The following is a 20,750-nucleotide window of genomic DNA, read 5'->3' on the forward strand; positions in this document are numbered from 1 at the left end:
AAGCAAAAAAAATGTATTTAACTGGCAAACCATGTTTGACACAACAAGTGCTAGGCACATAGAGAAATGCTCTACAAACATTTCTGTATTCCTCTTAACTCTAAGGTATTATTATTCTTACTTACATATTATCCAGACATAAAGCTTACAAATGAATGAGTGTAGAATTTTAACATAGTTCTTTGTCCTACTGGAAGGCCTGGACTCTTAACAGTATGGCACTATCCAAATCCCATGTGTGTAAACATCACAAAAGGATTCTTTATTTGATAATACATGTTGACATGCAAGTGCTCAAAATATACATACTGACAAAGCCTCTCTTCTTAATAAAACTTTGTCAGGCTCCTTCTGAGCCCTGTTTTCCACTATGCCTCATCCTTGAGTCTTATATTCAAGCCTGCAGTCTAGCCAAGTTGTAGCAAGAATCCTACTAAGTCAGTTTAGTGAGAATCACCCCACCCTGATAGCTGATCACTTTGTCCTTCCTTCAGCAAAAATTGTTAAATTGGTTTAACAAAAATCCTATCCTTGATGTCTCCTCTTGCTAATTTTCCATCCACTGCTGCCTTCCCTTCCTTGCTTCTTGGCTATAAATCCTTAACTGTCTTTACTGTATTTCAGAATTGAATCCAGTTCTAAACTGAGCTCTCTTTTTCCCTGTTGCAATACTTCCTGAGTAAAATCCCTCTTTACCACTTTAATTACTGTCCGGCTCTGGTTTTCTTTAATAATACTGACTCATGATACCTGAAGTTATCTAAATTGAATTAAGTAATAACTGACTAACATCCTTTACTTTTTGTCTGGAAGGCTACAGGGAGAGCAATGGGAGCTACTTCTACCACTGAATAAACCTTCAACCTATAAAACTAGAGCATCTGAATTAGAAACAGTACTCGAATGAGGTCCAGACCTACTTTAATTAGCATTAGTGTTAGTATTCCAAAGAGTTTAAAAATCTTCATTTACATTTTTATTTAGCTTTAAAAGTATTTGGTAAGGTACTTTATCCATATGGAAATTAAAATAGAAGTATCTAATTTAGGACTGATGGAGCTTAGACTACCACACATCTACTAGATTTTTTAATCTAATAAAATTCACTATAATACAACTTATATTTTTTCTAAAAATGCTCTTTATATTTTCAATTTGGTGGCTTTTCAATACTTTTCTCAAGACTATGTTTCCATTTTATCCAAGTTAAAAATGACAAGAATAAAAGCATTTATTCAATGTTTATTATATGATAGGTTGTATGTTTAAGAAATCTTATTTAATCTTCACAGAAACTCTGTATTTTTCCTAATAATAAAATTCACTAAAGTGTATCTTGAATTCGTTTTCCCCCAAACTTCAAGATAATTATTTTCATTTAAAGAACATATAAGTGCATTAAAACATATCAGACTAACATTATGCATAGGCTCTTTTTATCAAAATAGCTTTAAATGATTTTTACAGGGTGTCCTGAAAACAAGTCAATGATTCCATTTTATCTATGATGAAAATAACTACTTCGGCTGCAGTTAGTATCTAAAATAACTAGGTTGCAGCATGATCAAATTGATTACTGTGATTTATTTACCATCTAAATTGGCTTGCCACAGTCATTCCAATCTATTGGTAGCAAATACCTTTTAAATCAGGCCAAAATTACTTTTTCCCAAAGCCTAGTTAATAATCCATTTGATATCAGGTTACTCCTCAGAAAAGTAGAGAGGAACTCATTTGAGGTAATTAAGTAAATTACTTGAAGGTCACCTTCCAAAGGCTCAGAACTGATACTGAACATAGCTGATAGAAAGTCACACAAATCTTAAAGTTACAATAATTATAGCTAACATTTATGGAATACCTAACTCTGTGTCAGATGCTATCTTATGAGCTTATACATACCAACTCATCCAATTCTGTTAATAGTTCTATACGGTATACACTATATAATTTTGTTGGTGTTTGTTCTTTTAAATTTATTGGGGTGACACTGATTTAGGTATATACTATTATCATTCCCATTTTAGAAACAAGTAAACTGAAGTACAGAGACTTACAGCAAATTTACACAAGTTTACAGAATAAGAAAATGGACAACAGGGTCCATTTTGTTACAATGCCTCATGAGATTTTGGATTTTAATGTGGTAAAAAAAATACAACTACTATATAAGAGTATAAAACAAAATTTATGTCATCTCTTTCCCATTTTTTAGTTAGAGTTATTGTATCTCCATACCACCACCAAATGTATGTGTTTATGTATGTATATCATTTCAAAACACCAATGGATTACTATTATTGATAAATATTTAGATTTTCATTTTTTACTATATAAATAATACTATATATATATATATATACACACATATATACACACATATATACACACACGCATACATAGATACACACATATAAATTTCAAATTTTTTCAAATTTATCTGAGCAATAAAATTGCTGCCATAAATTATGTGCATTACAATTTTGATACATATTGTCAAACTTACAAAAAGGCCGCACCAATTTACACCCCAAACAAAGTGTGAATACTCAAAATTTAACTTCTATTAAACTTACAGTGTACATAATAGACAAACAGTATAAATTCAGTAAGTGTTGAGTAAATAGACTACTGGCACTCCCAATTATCTATATTCTAAGAAGTATGCCGATAGGCTTCATGATATTACCAACAAAAACATCTTAAAAAGAACACTGAATAAGAATCTAGAGAATTGTGGCAATTCCATTACCACAACACTATGCTATCTTTGTACACTCTCTTCCATGTCTCCTCCAATGCACAGCAATATCCAACTAGGCCAAATGAACCTTGAGGCTTGCTCAACTTCTATAGCTTCTAGTTTTCCTTTATTGCCTAAACCAGCGATTTTCATCCAGCATGCTGCAAGAATTTTTGAAACATGCAATACCTGACTATTTAGTCAGGAGCAACTGACCTCTTTTCCCTTGGAATGTCAAATAAAAAAATGACAACAGCCAACACAACAATAGCTGCCCTACATGAATGAATCAAAATTATATATACACTAGAGGCCCGGTGCATGAAAATTCATGCACTGGAGGGGGGGTCCCTCAGCCCGGCCTTCCCCCTCTCACAGTCCAGGAGCCCTCAGAGGCGAGAGGCGACCAGGCGATCAGGGGAAGGCGATGCCCCATCACACCTCTGCTGCTGCTACTCCGGTAGCGCAAGCCTCAGGCGGCCCTGGGCGGCTGGGCAGCCACCATCCGAGGCTTGCCTGTGCCTCGGGCCGGCCCTGGGCGGCTGGGGGGCTGAGGGGGCTGGGGGACTCCAGAGGCAGGCGCGCGGAGCAGCGGGCCCGGCCTTGCTGCGCACCTGCCGCCCCAGCGGGGCTGAGGGGACTGGGCACCACCATCTTTGAGGGTGTGACAGCCAATTAGCATATTCCCTCCTTATTGGCTGTGGGCGCCACCATCTTTGAGGGTGGGACAGTCAATTAGCATATTCCCTCCTTATTGGCTGTGGGCACTGACATCTTCAAGGGCAGGGCAGTCAATTAGCATATTCCCTCTTTATTAGCTGTGGGCACCACCATCTTTGAGGGCGGGCAGTCAATTAGCATATTCCCTCCTTATTAGCTGTGGACGCCGCCATCTTTGTGACGGCATGGGGTCAATTAGCATATTCCCTCTTTATTAGATAGGATATATTTTTGTCAGATTGGCAAAAATAATTTTTGGTATGCTACAAAATTTTAAAAATCAGTTTATGTGTGCCATGACATGAAAAAGGTTGAAAATCGCTGGCTTAAGTCACTTGGCTATCACTTCTGCTACTGGAATAAAGTCTTACTAGTATTTGATATACCAGATGCTGTGGGTGAGTTAGCTAACTTCCCTAAAGCTCAATTTTTACATTGGTATAATGAGACAAATTTGGAGTTTAAAGGCCTGGATGTTAACCCTGGCTCTGACAGCTTTCTAGTTGCGTAAGTTTGAGCAAGACATCTGACCTCTCTAAGACTTAATTTACTCATCTGTAAAATGGAGATACATGTGAAGAATACACGAGCTAATAATATGTGTATGTCACACTGTAAGCATTCAAATGAGAATTATCACCAATATTATTACTATCATTCAAAAAAGTATAACTTTTAAAACATGCAAAATTTTAAAGTTCCAAATTGGTATCTAATGTTAAAAGCAATTTTTAAAAACTCCTCACTAAATTTAAACAATTTTTGTTAACAACAACAGCTAACACATTCTGGACACAATATTTGCCAATGCCATTTTAAGCAAGTATTAAACATTGTGATCAGCCTCAATGGTGTAGGTCTGATTACCCATGATGTTGGAGATATCATTATCCCATTTTACATATGAAGAAACAGAACTACACAGCAGTGAAGTAAGTTTCTAAGAGCTGGGTTACAAACTCAAGCAGTATAAGCCCAAAGCCTATTTCTCTCTTAACCACTTACACTGTATTAATTTGTTTTTATACTGAATAGAGTGAGGTATGTAGGCATGTGTGTAGATATACAATATATCTATATATATTTAAAATTTCATTTTCTATCGCCAAATTTCCTATATGTCTTTATTCTTGAGCAGACCTTTCCCCACTCTCACTCTCTGAAGACTAAAGATAAGTCAAAATATTTAGAAATAGAATAGACCTATTTCTGCAAATAAGTCTTCATATATATACCTATGCGAAGGACTATAATAAATATGCTAAGAGTACAGAGATTATATAATAACAATGATAGGAAAAGGTTACTCCTTTATTATGTCTTACAAGATAAAAAAAGATTGTCTTTTTATCCCTTGTTAAGAATTAAAGATCTATTCAAAGATCAGGAAATCATGTACAAGATTAATGAAATGGGATACACTAGTCTCTCATACTCCATTCTTCAGATACTTGCCATCAAGATGTGATTAAAAGGTATATCAGATCACATTACTTCCCATTCCAGCTCTGCTTAAAATTCTAAGTATAGGCTCCTTATTATGACCCTAAAAACTCTGGCTTCTACCTACCTCTCCAACTATGTTCTAGTACTCTCACCCCGACTTACTCTGCGGAAGCCACACTTGCCTTCTTTTAATTCCTGGACCATGCCAATGGTGCTTTCTGCTTCAGGACTTTTGCACTGGCTGTTCTTTCTGCCTGGAAGGCTATGACCCTAGATCTTCCCATGACTGGCTCCTTTTTGTTATTCGCACTTCAGTTCAAATATCTCCTCCTCTGACCACTCCATAGAAATAAATCCTACCTCCACCCAGTCTCTCTCTACCCCACTTCCTACTTTATTACCTTCATAGTACTTGTCATTATCTAAAATAGAGTATTTATTTATTGGTTATATGTTCATTACCAGTCTCTTTCCCAGCAGGAATATAAATACCTTCAAGGCAGGGGCCTTAATATGTCTTTTTTACCACTTTACTAACTGTATCTAAAGTAGTACCTATAAGGCCTAAAAAAATATCTTCACTATAGCACAGAAAAGAAATTAAATATTAGAAAGTCAGAAAGAAAATAGAATAAGATGACTAATCGGGCCCTACTTATTTAACTTGGTTGGTAATATGAATACAGGGAATATAAGACAGTTGGAAGTTTACGTGCATGGAAATAGATAAATTAGTAAGTGTTGCCCTAATGGCCAGATTACTTTAATGCATTTTGTTAAGAACCATTCTCTGGGAGAAATTTCCTTATGGTCAGGTAATCTTTCTCCAGTCAACTTTCTCTTTACTTATTCAAAACAAAATATAATTAGGAAAGGAAAGATAACTGATGAACAATTTACTAATATTTTAAAGTTAAGTTTTAGATTAATTTCATTTCAGGTTAAACTAGAAAATTCTTAACATCTCTTTCAATTTGCAGAAAATTGGCCACAGAAAATTTTTTATAATATCCTCTGTCAAAAGACCAATTTCTTTCATTAAGAAATTTAAAAATGCATTCTCTAACTTTAAATTCTTAGATCCTTGACAATCTAGGACAATAGTCAGCAAACTCATTAGTCAACAAAGCCAAATATCAACAACGATTGAAATTTCTTTTGAGAGCCAAATTTTTTAAACTTAAACTTCTTCTAATGCCACTTCTTCAAAATAGACTCGCCCAGGCCGTGGTATTTTGTGGAAGAGCCACACTCATGTGGCCAAAGAGCCGCATGTGGCTCGCAAGCCACAGTTTGCCGACCACGGGTCTAGGAAAACTAGAACTATGTGTATATAGAAAATAAAACAAAACTGTTTGAGAGGATACATATACTTCAAGCATTGTGAAATTAAAACTAAATAGTTTATACATGTAATTAACCAAGTATACCTCTTATTAGTGGCCCGGTGCATGAAATTCGTGCATGGGGAGGGGGGGGGGTGTCCCTCAGTCTGGCCTGCACCCTCTCCAGTCTGGGACTCCTCGAGGGATGTCCAATAGGAATGGGCCAAAACCAGCAGTCAGACATCCCTCTCACAATCTGGGACCACTGGCTTCTAACCACTCACCTGCCTACCTGCCTGATCACCCATAACCACTCTGCCTGCTGGCCTTCTCACCCTCAACTATCCCCCCCTGCCAGCCTTCTCGCCCCCAACTTCCCCCCCGCCTTGCCGGCCTGATCACCCCCAACTGCCCGCCCCTGCCGGCCTGCTCACCCCCTAACGCCCCCCTGCCAGCCTGATCGCCCCCAACTGTCCCCCTGCCGGCCTGCTCGCCCCCGACAGCCCCCCCTGCGGGCCTGCTTGCCCCCAACTGCCCCCACCCCCGCCAGCCTGATCACTTACTATTTCCCTGTATTACCTCAGTGATATTAGGCATGTTATTGACTTTGTTATTACATGTATACTAGAGGCCCGGTGCACAAATTTGTGCATGGGTGGGGGTCCCTAGGCCTGGTCGGTGATCGGGCCTATTGGGGCCATCTCACCCAATCTGGGAAGGAGGGACTGCAGGAGGTTGGCTAGCCGCGAGAGGTTGGCTGTGGGAGCACACTGATCACCAGGGGGCAGCTCCTGCATTGAGTGTCTGTCCTCTGGTGGTCAGTGCGCATCATAGCGACAGGTCGACCAGCCAATCAGTTGACCTGTCGTAACCGTTGCTTAGGCTTCTTTATACATAGAGATATCTTTTTATATATCCTATATATCTTTGCCTATTTAAGTTGAAGTTCAAACTGGAACAGGCAAATGAAATAGAAAAGTGGTATCTCCAGAACCTCAAGCAAGCCAGCTAACTTCTATAAGGAAATGGCTATTTCTTTCTAAGTGTGTGGTAAAATGAAGCCACTTGACAGCCATCAAATTTGTTTTTTTTGTTATTTTCAGTAATCAGTAATACCTTAAACTGCAAGAAAAAGTGGGTGTTTCTAAGCAATGAAATTTTATTCACACAGAATCACATAAAATTTATCCTATTTTTAGATATCAGAAGAAAATAAGTATTTTAGTAAAATATTACTCAGCTATTTTACTGATTTTTATCTAATAGCCAAAGAATCAAAGTAGACTTTGCTATTTCAATATGCCTAAAAACAATAAATATTATAAGAGGAATGACTGATGCTTTGTGGAACTATACAATAAAGAAATACTATTTTAATGAAAAAATATAAGCATTGTAAAAGTTTCATTCAAAATAGATGAAAGAGAGAAAATCTGACTTTGGGTGGTGGGCATACAGTGCAATATACAGATCTTATAACAACGAAATCCACACCTGGAACCTATATGTTCATGTTGACCAATGTCACCCCAATAAATTAAAAATAAATAAATGGAAGAGTCTAAAATTTCTATTTCCTCCTGTCTCCTCCTATTTTCTTAAGAATTGTCATATGATAATAAAACCTCCCTACTGTCTAGCTCAATGCCAGACACACAGGAAGTAGTCAATACATCCTTTGGGAATGACTTAATTTATTGCCTCCATGTACTCATAATCCAACAAAACAAGTCAACTTTCTGACATCGGATATATACTGATAAGTTAAAAAAAAAATCTAACGAAGTGACTCAGGCTTACATATTTTCACACATAAGTATCATTGAACATACTAAAATGTCTTCCCTGAAAAAGATTAAACAAACAAAAGTTCATTTAATGAAGACAGTATCAGACCTAACAACTTGATTCAAATGGGCAATATATATTCAAGATCATATTAAAGTCAGTGCAATCCACAACTTATAAATGATAGTAAATATCCTAAGAAGTTGGAGGAATGTACAGTGGAGAGTATCTAAATCAGCTTTAAAAACAGATATGAAATATACAAATCAAGATTTCAAACAAAAACATGACTAATGTACCTTTGCTGAACTATGAAGCTCTTATTATCCTAAAATTATAATATCTCCATCTGTTAATCTGACATGAACAAGCTGATAAAATGAAATCAGAACAACAGTGTATTCTGGCAAAACTTGAAATTTCCTGAAAGCCTAGAAAAATATGTCCACAACAGATGGATAATTTAGAAAATAAATACATCAATCTGTCAAACTGAATATTATTCTAATTCCCTAAATTAAAATCAGTAGGAGCTCCTCTTTCCAAGAGTCTATGATATTAGAAAGGCCAAAAAGGAAAAACACCTTAAGATGCACATAAACAGATCTGATATGACCTAAAGTGTCATACTGTTAGGTTTACTTAATTTAGGCAAGGTCCTTACCAGTTAACTTCTTCACAGGTTGGAGCCGAACACTGATAGACTGATGTGTGAGTAAGGGGGAGGATGGAAGAGAGCGAGACATGCCCTCCATAATCCGAATGTGCTGCATACCTTCACTCACTGGAAGTGGTGGGACGGCGTAGTCTGGCTCAAAAGCACAGTCGCTTTCTGTGGAGATGCCACCTGTTAGAAGAGGATGGAAACAAAAGAGTTGGTGAGAAAAGATTCTTTCTTCTCTATTAAAATTTGTCTTTTAGGATGATTCAGAATAGCATATCCTATATAATAAAAGCCTAATATGCTAAGCATCTGGTTGTCAGTTCAACCAATCAAAGCATAATATGCTAATGATACGCTAAGGCCGCTCAACCACTCACTATGACGTGTACTGACCACGGGGGGGGGGGGGGGGGCGGGCAGTTGACCGGTCGACCAATCACTATGATATGCACTGACCACCAGGGAGCAAGCAGTCGACCAGTTGCTATGACATGCACTGACCACCAGGGGGGAAGACATTCCAACTGGTAGGTTAGCTTGCTGCTGGGGTCCGGCTGATAGGGACTGAGTGAGATGGGCCAGACATGCCCTGAAGCCCTCCCGCGGTTCCTCCCCAGCTGGTCAATCTCCTGTGTCCCTCCCCGGCCCCACGGTGGGGTCCCTCGGCCTGGCCTGTGCCCTCTTGCAACCCAGGACCCCTCGGGGGATGTCGGAGAGCCAGTTTCGGCTTGATCCTGCAGGCCTGGTCGAGGGACCCCACTTGTGCATGAATTCGTGCACTGGGACTCTAGTATAAAAAATAATTATAGTGCAAAGCCATAAGTATTACAATTAGAGCAAAGCTCTTCAATTCCCTCCCACCCCCCGCCCCATAAGACAAACATGAAAAAAGATATTCACCTGCTTAACAATCCAATATATGCATTTGCTACTCGGTCACTGTAACTATTTCTTACCCCCTCTCGCCAAGAAAGTATGAGAAAATACAAGTGGATAAAAGACTGACATTATTATATGGTAACCTGTGAATCTTTCTCTAACATTTTAAAATGAGTAAAATATAAGCTGTTTACTTCCGCTTACATACTGTTAACTCCAACTCCTAAGAAAGTCAGATTATATACTTCAGACCAACTTTCCCCTAAGAAAACTAGAACATTTTTTGGGTGTTCCAAAAAAAAAAAATGTAGCCACACTTTGGCTGCCATTATTAATTCCAATGGGTTAAATCTGAAAAGAAAGAAACATTAATTGAGCTATCAGCTGTTAAAGTGTGTATACATTTTTTGGGACACCCTGTATATATTTTAAATCTTTCTGAAGGCACTGGAAAGTTAATAGCATAATGAAGAATTACAGAAGAAAACTGAAGCCTGGCATTTGGGGCTAAAGAAGCTTTTGACAGTTTTATAGAGCTAGAAAAACAAATATTGGCATGAAGGGAGAACAAAGTTGTGGAGGGGGACCTGGTAAAACTCCAACACTTTCGTTTGGAAGGCCAAAGGGCTACACTCTAGTAGTAAATATAAACCCAAACTAGGCTGGCCTTTACAGGACTGAAACCCAGCTCTAAATGTCTACCACAAAATTAAATTAAGGAAATCTTGGATTGCTAGTGCCTGCTAAAAATAAACATAAATCTTCTTAGAGGAAGATAACAATGTCACCAGAGGTCTCAAATTATTTGCACAAATTTTCATACACAATAACAATAACAAAGAGATAAGATAACATGAAAAAAGTAAGTCAGAAAGACCATGCAGAAGAAATAGTCTCACAAGAGATACAAATGAACCAGGAGGGAAAAAAGACTAAGATACTTAGGAATAAATTTAACCAAGGAGGCAAAGTATTTGTATACTGAAAACTATAAGACATTGATAAAAGAAAATTTAAAAACATACAAATAAATAAAAGATACCTGTGTTCATCTACTGGGAAGAATTAATATTGTTAAAATGTCCATACTACCCAAAGTGATCTATAGACTCAATACAATCCCTACCAAAATTCCAATGACATTTTTTCACTGAAATAAGAAAGCAATTCTAAAACTTTGTAAGAAAAAATGAATCAAGTAATCTTGAGCAAGATGGACAAAGCTGGAGGCATCACCTTCTTGATTTCAAATTATAAAGCTACTAGAGGCCCAGTGCATGATTCAATCATGCACGTGTAGGGTCCCCTACACGCTTTCGCTTTTCGCGGTGGAGCTGGGTGCTTGTCCGCTGGTGCCGGAGCAGGCAGGCACCCAGCTCCCCCACTTTTGATGGTCCGCGGCTGCTGAGGGGGGCTACCCAGCTGTTGAGAGGCGCAGGGGGCGGAGTCCCGCCCCCTGCGCCTCTCAACAGCCGCTGACGGGGGCTGCCGTGGACACCTGGCTACCCTGCCATTGAGAGGCGCAGCCGGGTGTCCGCGGCAGGCCCCCTCAGCGGCCGCGGATCTGGCCGTTGAGAGGCACAGGGGGCGGGAGTCCCGCCCCCTGCGCCTCTCAACAGCAGGGTAGCCCCCCTCAGTGGCAGTGGATCCCTGCCTCTCAATGGCCGGATAGGCCACCCCGAGTCCCGACCCCCAGCCTCCCGCCGCCCAATTGTGGGCGTAGCGGAGTAATGGTAATTTACATGTTACTCTATTATTAGATAGGACGGTAGTCAAAATAAGTTAGTAGTAGCATACAGACAGACACGCAGCACGCAAACAGACCAATGGAACAGAATAGAGAGCCTAGAAATAAACCCATGCATATATAGTCAACTAAACTTCAACAAGGGCACCAAGAAGACACAAATAATCTCTTCAACAAACTGTGTTGGAAAAATGAGATAGCCACATGCAAAGGAATGAAACTGGATCCTTACCTTGCACCACATACAAAAATCAAGTGAAATGGGTTAAAAATGTAAACATAAGAACTGAAACTATAAAACACCTAGAAGAAAATATAAAAGGAAAGCTCCTTGAAATTGGTCTTGGCAATGATTCTTTGGATTTGACATCAAAAGCATGGGTAACAAAAGCAAATATTAACAAGTGAGACTATATCAAACTAAACAGTTTCTACACAGCAAAAGAAACCATCAACAAAATGAAAAAGGCAACTTACAGAATGGGAAAAAATACTGCAAACCATTTATCCAGTAAGAAATTAAAATCCATATATTTAAGAAATTCATACTCAATAGCAAAACTAAATAACCTAATTTTAAAATGAGCAAAGGGCCTAAATAAGCATTTTTCCAAAGAAGACACAAAAATGGCCAAAGGTACATCACTGATAATCAGAGAAATGCAAATCAAAACCACAATGAGACATCACTTCATACTTGTTAGGTCAGCTATCATTAAAAAAAAAAAAGTCCAAAGATAACAAGTATTAGCAATAATGTGGACAAAAGGGAACACTTTACACTGTTGGTAGGAATGTAAACTGGCCATTATGGAAAACAGTTTGGAAGCTCCTCCAAATATTAAAAACAGAACTGCCACCCTAACCAGTTTGGCTCAGTGGATAGAGTCTTGGCCTGCAGACTCAAGGGTCCCAGGTTCGATTCCGGTCAAGGGCATGTACCTTGGTTGCGGGCACATACCCAGTAGGGAGTGCGCAGGAGGCAGCTGATCGACGTTTCTCTCTCATCGATGTTTCTAACTCTCTATCCTTCTCCCTTTCTCTCTGTAAAAAATTAATAAAATATATTTAAAAAATAAAAATAGAAATAGAACTGCCATATGAATTAGCTATTCTATTTCTGAGTATATATCAAAAGAAATAAAATTATTATCTCAAAGAGATCATTGCATTCCTATGCTGAGTGTGGCACTATTCACAATAGCCATGATTTGGAAACAACCTCAGTTTCTATTGATGGATAAATAAAGAAAATGTGATTTCATACATGCGCACGCACACACACACACACCACACACACACACACACACACATATTAGTCAGCCTCAGAAAAGGAAATCCTGCCCTTTGTGACAACATGATGAATCTGGAGGATATGATAAGCGAAATAAGCCAGACATACAAAGACAAATACTACATAATCTCACTTATATGTGGAATCTTAAAAATACGGAGAGAAGAATGGTGGTTACCAGGAATTAGGGGGCTGAGGGAAAAGAAAGATGTTCAAACTTTCAGTTGTTAGATAAATAAGTTCTGGATCTTAGCAAATTGACATCTTAATTAGCTTAATTGTGGTAATCATTTCACAGTGTATACATTTACCAAAACATCATGTTGTAAACCTTAAATATATACATACCACTTGTGTTTATCAATCATACCTCAATAAAGCTAGGAAACAAAGAGTGGAAAATATCAAAAACAAGCACATGGTCTTACATGAAATGATGACAATGTAGTTTAAACCAAGAAAAGATTAAATCAATTGTTCCCAATTGTGTTAGCTTTAACCTTTGCACTCGGATGTCGAGTGTGACTCGACACAGTTAGTATTAGAATAAAGGAATCGAGAAAAAATCAAATGAGTGCAAAGGGTTAATTTCAGCATATGGAATTCTAACTCATTTTGAAAACTGCTGGGGTATATGACCCTATATAATAAAAGGGTAATATGCAAACTGACCATCACTCCAACACACAAGATGGCCACCCCATGTGGACACAAGATGGCCGCCACAAGATGGCCAGCAGGGGAGGGCAGTTGTGGGTGATCAGGCCAGCAGGGGAAGGCAGTTGGGAGGGATCAGGCCTACAAAGGGAGGGCAGTTGGTGGCAATCGGGCCTGCAGGGGAGGGCAGTTGGAGGCAACCAGGCTGGCAGGGGAGGGAAGTTAGGGGCAATCGGGCCAGCAGGGGAGCAGTTAAGCATCGATCAGGCTGGTAGGGGAGTGGTTAGGGGGTGATCATGCTGGCAGGCAAAAGTGGTTAGGGGCAATCAGACAGGCAGGCAGGCGAGCGGTTGGGAGCCAGCAGTCCTGGATTAGAGAGGGTGCAGGCTGGGCTGAGGGACACACACCCCCATGCATGAATTTCGTGCACTGGGCCTCTAGTGTATTATAATTTAACCAGTCTCTTGTTTATGGCCACTTATGCAGTTCTTTCTAGATGTAGATACTAAACACAGAACTACTGGGGCAAAAGTGCTGAGAATTTCTATTGAGAAATTCTGACCAAATGCTGTATTAAAAGTCTGTATTGCCCTAGCTGGTTTGGCTCAATGGATAGAGTGTCAACCTGTGGACTGAAGGGTCCAGGGTTCGATTCCTGTCAAGGGCACATACCTCGGTTGCACGCAGGAGGCAACCAATTGATGGGTCTCTCTCACATGGATGTTTCTCTCTCTGTGTCTCTCTCCCTCCCTTCACTCTCTCTAAAAGTCCATGGAAAAGTATCCTTGAGTAAGGATTAACAACAACAGCAAATCTGTATCATGTTGCATGTTTTTTTTTAAAGTATGCTTAATATTTGAGAAAAATGAAAGTATAGAATGTCAGCAATGACTTAAAATTATGGAAACAAAAACTTAATAGATAGACTGAACAAGAGATTAGATAGAATTAATAAACTGGAAAATAAAACATTTGTGCATCAAGGGCACTATCAAGAGAGTGAAAAAACCCTCAGAATGATAGAAAATATTTGCAAATCAGGTATCTGATAAGTGTCGAGAATTCAGAATATATATAGAACTCCTACAACTCAACAATAAAAGACAAACAATACAATTTAAAAATAGGCAAAGGACTTGAAAAGACCTTCAAAGGAATGAAGAAGATCTACAAATTGATAATAAGCACTCAACATTAAAAGATATTCAACATTATTACTCGTTACAGAAATGCAAATCAAAGCCACGATGAGATATTACTTTAAAACCAGTAGGTTTTTTTTTAATCCTCGCCCAAGTAAATGTTTTTACTGGTTTTTAGAGAGAGGGGAAGGAAGAGAGAGAGAGAAACATTGCTGTGAGTGAGAAACATCAATTGGTTGCCTCCTGTACAAGTGAGTGAAAGCATCTCTTTTCACTTGAAATGTTCTAAGTTAAATGATAATTTTAGAATCTAATAATACTCCTTAAGGAATAATATTGCAATTAGTCCAATCTGGATGTCCTAGTTTACTTTTCTGCTTAAAAATATTTTCCTTCATCTTCTCTGTCCTATAAATTGTGCTTGAACTCATTGTAGCTATAGGGAAGGAAAAAAGCCTTAAAAATATATGTTTTAACTAAAGAAAAGTACTGGGAAGCAGTCACATAATTGGACTGTATTAGTCAATCTTTCTTGGGTAGATTGGGCTATTAGGTTCAGAACTACTCTGATGTGTCTTTGATTTGGGGCCTACTCACTGAAGGGTCAGTAATTACATAGGTAATGCTCTTCTTCTCTATGGTAGGTTACAGGAGTGTAGGAGGCCAAGTCAAGTCAGAGGAGCATATTTAAGGCCTCTGTTCACTCACATTCCACCTGGCATACTTTAGAGAGAACTACTAAAAAATTACATAGCAAAAGAAATAAATATATAATTTTATAACAGGAAGGAAGTAAAAAATTGGGAACCCAATTTACCAAGCATATAAGATAATGTTTATTGGTACCCCAAAGTACTTAATCTTTATTTCCTACCTTTCTTTTTACTACCACTTTTCTTGCTTCAGTCAACCAAACATAAGTTACTGAAATAAGGTAATGGAGATATAATGGCAGAAAAATATAAACTGCTACTTTGACAGAAAATACTCAGTTATGTTGGATACATTGTGATTAGACATTCAAAAACTGATCTAACAAAGCACAGAAATAGTAAGTACATGGACAATAAAGAAATATTAGGGCCCGCCCTGGTCAAGTAGCTCAACTAGTTGGAGAATCATCCTATATACCAAAAGATGGTGGGTTCAATTCCTAGTCAGGGCACATACAGAAGGCAACCAATCAATGTTTCTCTGTCACATCAATGTTTCTCTTTCTCTCTCTCCCCTGCTTCTTCTCTCCCTAAAAGCAATAATAATAATAATAATAATCATCATCATCATCATCTCAGGTAAGGATTAAAAAATAAAATATTAGTAATTATGATTCAATAAAATTTCAGTCATCACTGTCTTATATTTAATACAGATGATTATTAGATATTAAAGTTCAAGTTAATTTTAAAATTCTTTACCTAAGGCAATCCCTATTCTAAACAACTATATTCTAATATTTCAAGTTATGTAAATAACCACAAATAATACTTATAAAACAAACCCCCCAGCATGATAATTTATTGAACTATACACATGATTTGCAAATTTTTCAGTTTACATGTCATACTTCAATAAAAGTTTATTTTTAAAACATACACAGAAAAACAAAACAAAACATAGCATGGTGATTAACTCCTAAAGTCAAGAGCTCTTACATATTTCAGAAACAATGAGGTTTTGTCTACATTATTCCAAATGTTCTTTTAAATCAAGTTTTATATCACTTTGTGAGTTGGTAATCCTATATTATAAAAGGCTAATATGCAAATCGACCAAACGGTGGAATAACCAGTCGCTATGATGCACACTGACCACCAGGGGGCAGATGCTCAATGCAGGAGCTGCCCCCTGGTGGTCAGTGCAGTCCCACGGGGCGAGTGCCACTCAGTCAGAAGCCCTGAGCTGGGCTCATGGCTGGCAAGCACAGCAGGGTGGCGGGAGCCTCTTCTACCTTTGCAGCAGCACTAAGGATGTCTGACTGCTGGCTTAGGCCCGGCCTTAGCTGGCAGTCAGACATCCCCTGAGGGCTCCCAGACTGCGAGAAGGCACAGGCCAGGCTGAGGGACCCCCGCAAGTGCACAAATTTTGTGCACTGGGCCTCTAGTATTCTCATAAGTCGATCTATCAGGCAGGAAACAGGCCAAGAGAAGTCTAAAAACTAGTATAGGATCATGTAGTCAGATAGCATGAATGCCTATGTAGAAAATTCTAAGGAATCTACAAAAAAAAAGCTGCTAGAAAAAAAAAGTGAGTTAAGCAAACTCAAAAGTTAAAGCAGCAATTTTCAACCTTTTTCATCTCATGGCACACATAAACTAATTATTAAAATTCTGCAGCACACCAAAAAATATACTTTTTCCTATCTGATATAAAAAATAGGTATAATTTTTATTCATTCACACTGAACGGCTATTGTTATGTTGGCTGTTGCTATTTTTTATTTGACAACCTAAGGAAAAAGAGGTCAGTGCCCCTGAAATAGCCAGGGACTGCATGTTTTAAAAATTCTTGTGGCACACTGGCTGAAAATCACTGCTCTATAATGAAAGCATCATAACAATAGTTGTTTTATCTGCCTTGTTTCTGCCCCTCAGTCTGATTGAAACCTGGGTTCTGGGAGGATAGGGGTGGTTTAGCTGACCCAAGCCTCTAGTCTTCTGTGGAGGCCCAGAGCTGACCTTTCCACCTACGTATCCTATTGGTGTTTTCGTCTCACGATCATGATCTCAGCACAGAAAAAACATCTTTTCTTACAGAGGCTTGAATGCACTGGCTAGGATCTCTCAACACAGTAGCAAAAAGTAATGAAAACAGGCATCAGAGAGGGAAAACTCAGCTTTTCCTTACAATGTCTGCATCAATGAGATACAAATAGAAGGGAATCTTACTGAGATATATGTTATGAATGTAATCTATGTGAAAAAGCCCTTTAGAGGGAATACTAGTCTTATTTTGTAGGAGAGAAATCATAGAGGAGAGAAAATCATGAATGCATGAATTGTAAGAAGGCCTTCAGTAACCATTATTCCTATTACAAACATGGGAGATTTAAAAATGAGGGAAACTCTTTAAATAATTTCATAGCAGGAGAGTATCTAGGCTATTTTCAACCCCAAAATGTACATGAGGTCTCACACTGAAAACAAACTTTATTAAGGTAATAAGTGTGGAAAATTCTTCAGGAACATCTCTAGTCTTGTGGTACACAAGAGAATACATACTGGGAAGACAATCTATGAACAGAGTCTTATGGGAAAGCCTACAGCTGAATCACTCACTTTACTATTCACCAGAGCATCCATACACACTGGGAAGAAACTCTACAAATGCATTGACTGAAAAAAAAGCCTTCAGTAGGAACATTAAGCTCACGATGCCTATGTGAATACACACAAGAGAGAAACACTATAACTATAATAAATTCAGAAAACTCTTTGAAAGGAACTTTATTTAACCTTATTGAACACATGAGAACATCCTGGTTAGGAAATATATGAATGCAGTGACTATGGATAAGTTATCAGAAGTCACTCATCCCATGGGGAAAAAGTGAACACACAGAGAAGAGAAACTTTTTATGTGTAATGAATGTGAGAAAGGCTTCAAATGATCCCTTTCACCTTTATAGACATACAAGAATTCACACTGGAGAGGAACCTTTTAAATATATACAATGTGGGAAAGCCATCAGCCCAAAATTTCCCTTGTTTTACATAACAGAATTAATACAAAGAAACAAAGAGTATGAATGTTTAACAAGTACCAGCAAGGATTTGACATTGAAAAACTTGACTAGGTTCTAGTTCCAGGAAAAATAGAACAAGCATATTCTACCTTTACTCACCCACTGAATGCAAATATAAACCCTTGAAAGGATGCACAAAGCTCACTTACAGTTTCCCAAGAGGGACAAAAAAAACCAAACAAACAAAAACAAAACAACCTCCCAAATGAGAAGCACCAATGAAGTTCACAGTCCAGGGACATAGGCTTACCAAAAGACTGAGACCTAATCATAGGACTATAGGATGCGTTTCCTCCCCACCTTACATTTACATTACTATTTACCACAGTTCATATTACCCAGTACATGTTTCCACTTTTCAGCAGAAACTTACAAGGCATACCCAAAGGTAAAACACACACACACACACACACACACACACACACACACACACACACACACACACTTTGAAGAGACAGAACATACATCAGAAGCAGACCCAGATATGATTGGAATGTTTAAATTCAGGCTATGAATTTAAAAAAATACACACACACACACACACACACACACACACACACACACACATTTATTTATTTATTGATTTCAGAGAAGGAGAGAGAGAGATAGAAACATTAATGATGAGAGAGAATCATTGATCAGCTGCCTCCTGTATGCTCCCTACTGGGGATCAAGCCCACAACCTGGGCATGTGCCCTGACCAGGAATCGAACTGTGACCTTCTGTTTCCTAGGTCAACGCTCAACCACTGAGTCACACTGGCCGGACCAGGCTATAAATTTAAAAAATAAAATACTTACATATAATTCTAAAACAAAAAAAGGTACAATATCCATATCAGAAAAACGATAAAACTCTGATGAAAGAAATCAAATATATAAGTAGATGGAGAGAGTTCATATTCATGGGTAGGAAGAATCAAAACTGTCAAAATGACAGCTCTTTCAAAATTGACCTAACAGAGCAATTGGAATTAAATCCCAGGAAGTTATTTTTGCTGATATCAACAAACTAATTCTAATGTCCATATGGAGAGTCAAGGAACCAGAATAGCCAACTCAATATTTGAAGGGGAAGAACAAAAACAGAGGACTGACAATATTAAACTTCAAGACATACTATAAAGCTACAGTAATCAAACAGTGTGGTACTGTGAAAAAGAATAAACAAATAGATTAATGGAATAGAATACAGAGCCTAGAAATGGGCCCACATATAGTTAACTTATCTTTGACAAAGGAGCAAAGAGGAAATACATGGAGAAAAGACAGCCTTTTCAACAAATAGTGCTGGGACAACTGAACATCCACATATTTTTAAAAAAGAATCTAAAAAGGGACCTTACACCCCTCAAAAAAATTAACTCAAAATGGATCATATACCTAAAAATAATATGCAATACTATAAAACTCCTAGGAGAAAATCGCAATGACCTTGAATATGGCAAAGATTTATGACCTTGAAAAACACTGTCAAGAAAATAAGAAAAACTTCAGACTGGGAGAAAATACTTGCAAAAGTCACATCTGATAAAGAACACTAACTCAACAAGAAAATGTAAAACACAGGCAAAAGAAGGTAATAGATGGAAATAAACATATGAAAAGATATTCAACATTATATACCATTAAATTGCAAATTAAAATAATAATGAGAATCCCCTGCATACCTATTAGAATAGCCAAAATCCAAAACACTAACCACACCAAATGCTGACAAACAAAAGGATGTGAAACAAAAGGAACTCTCATTCACTGCCAGTAGGAATGCAAAATGGACGATGTACTTCGGAAGAAAGTTTGGCAATTTCTTACAAAACTAAACATACTCTTACCTTATAATCCAGCAATCCTGCTCCTTGGTATTTACCCAAATGAGTTGAACTTATAGCCACACAAAAAACTGCACATGGATGTTTACTGCAGCTTTACTCACTACTGTCAAACTTGGTAGCAACCAAGAATTCCTTCACTAAGTGAATGGATAAATAAACTGTAATGCATCCAGACAATGCAGTATTATTCAGTGCTAAAAAGAAATGAGCTTATCACACCATGAAAAGACATGGATGAACCTTAAATGTATATTACTAAGTAAAAGTTGCCAATCAGAAAAAGGTACATATTGTACAATTCCAACTGTGTGACATTCTAGAAAAGGCAAAACTTATGGAAACAATAAAAAGATCAATGGTTTCCAGGGACTGAGGGAAGAGAAGGATGAACAGATGTAGAAGGAGGATATGTAGGCCAGTGAAACTATTCTATACTAGAGACCTGGTGCAAAAAATCCATGCACAGGGGTGGGAGGCGGGTGTGTCCTTCAACCCGGCCTGCACCCTCTCCAATCTGGGATCCTTCAGGGGATGTCCAACTGCCAGTTTAGGCCTGATCCCACAGGGAGTTGGACATCCCTCTCACAATCTGGGACTGCTGGCTCCTAACCACTCGCCCGCCTGCCTGCCTGATTGCCCCTAACTATTTCTGCCTGCCAGTCTGATCGCTCCCTAACTGCTCCCCTGCCAGCCTGATCGCCCTCAACTGCCCTCCCCTGCTGGCCATCTTGTGGTGGCCATCTTGTGGCGATGTTGTGTGACGCCACCT

At 38.4% G+C, this 20,750-nt stretch overlaps 1 protein-coding gene across 7 annotated transcripts in view; it reads right to left on the bottom strand.

Moving 5' to 3' along the window:
* Positions 1-20,750, bottom strand: part of TANC2 (tetratricopeptide repeat, ankyrin repeat and coiled-coil containing 2) — a 281,058-nt gene that overhangs the window by 166,959 nt on the left and 93,349 nt on the right. For 4 of the 7 annotated variants that reach the window (XM_079798827.1, XM_079798831.1, XM_079798829.1 and 1 more), the window contains exon 4: positions 8,687-8,869. In XM_079798827.1, the coding sequence (XP_079654953.1) occupies positions 8,687-8,869 (183 nt within the window). The remainder of the gene's footprint in view (positions 1-8,686; positions 8,870-20,750) is intronic. The other 3 variants (XM_079798830.1, XM_079798833.1, XM_079798832.1) reach the window with 1 other exon arrangement.

This window comes from Cnephaeus nilssonii (genome assembly GCF_951640355.1).
Source record: "Cnephaeus nilssonii genome assembly, chromosome: 19".
Taxonomy (NCBI): domain Eukaryota; kingdom Metazoa; phylum Chordata; class Mammalia; order Chiroptera; family Vespertilionidae; genus Cnephaeus; species Cnephaeus nilssonii.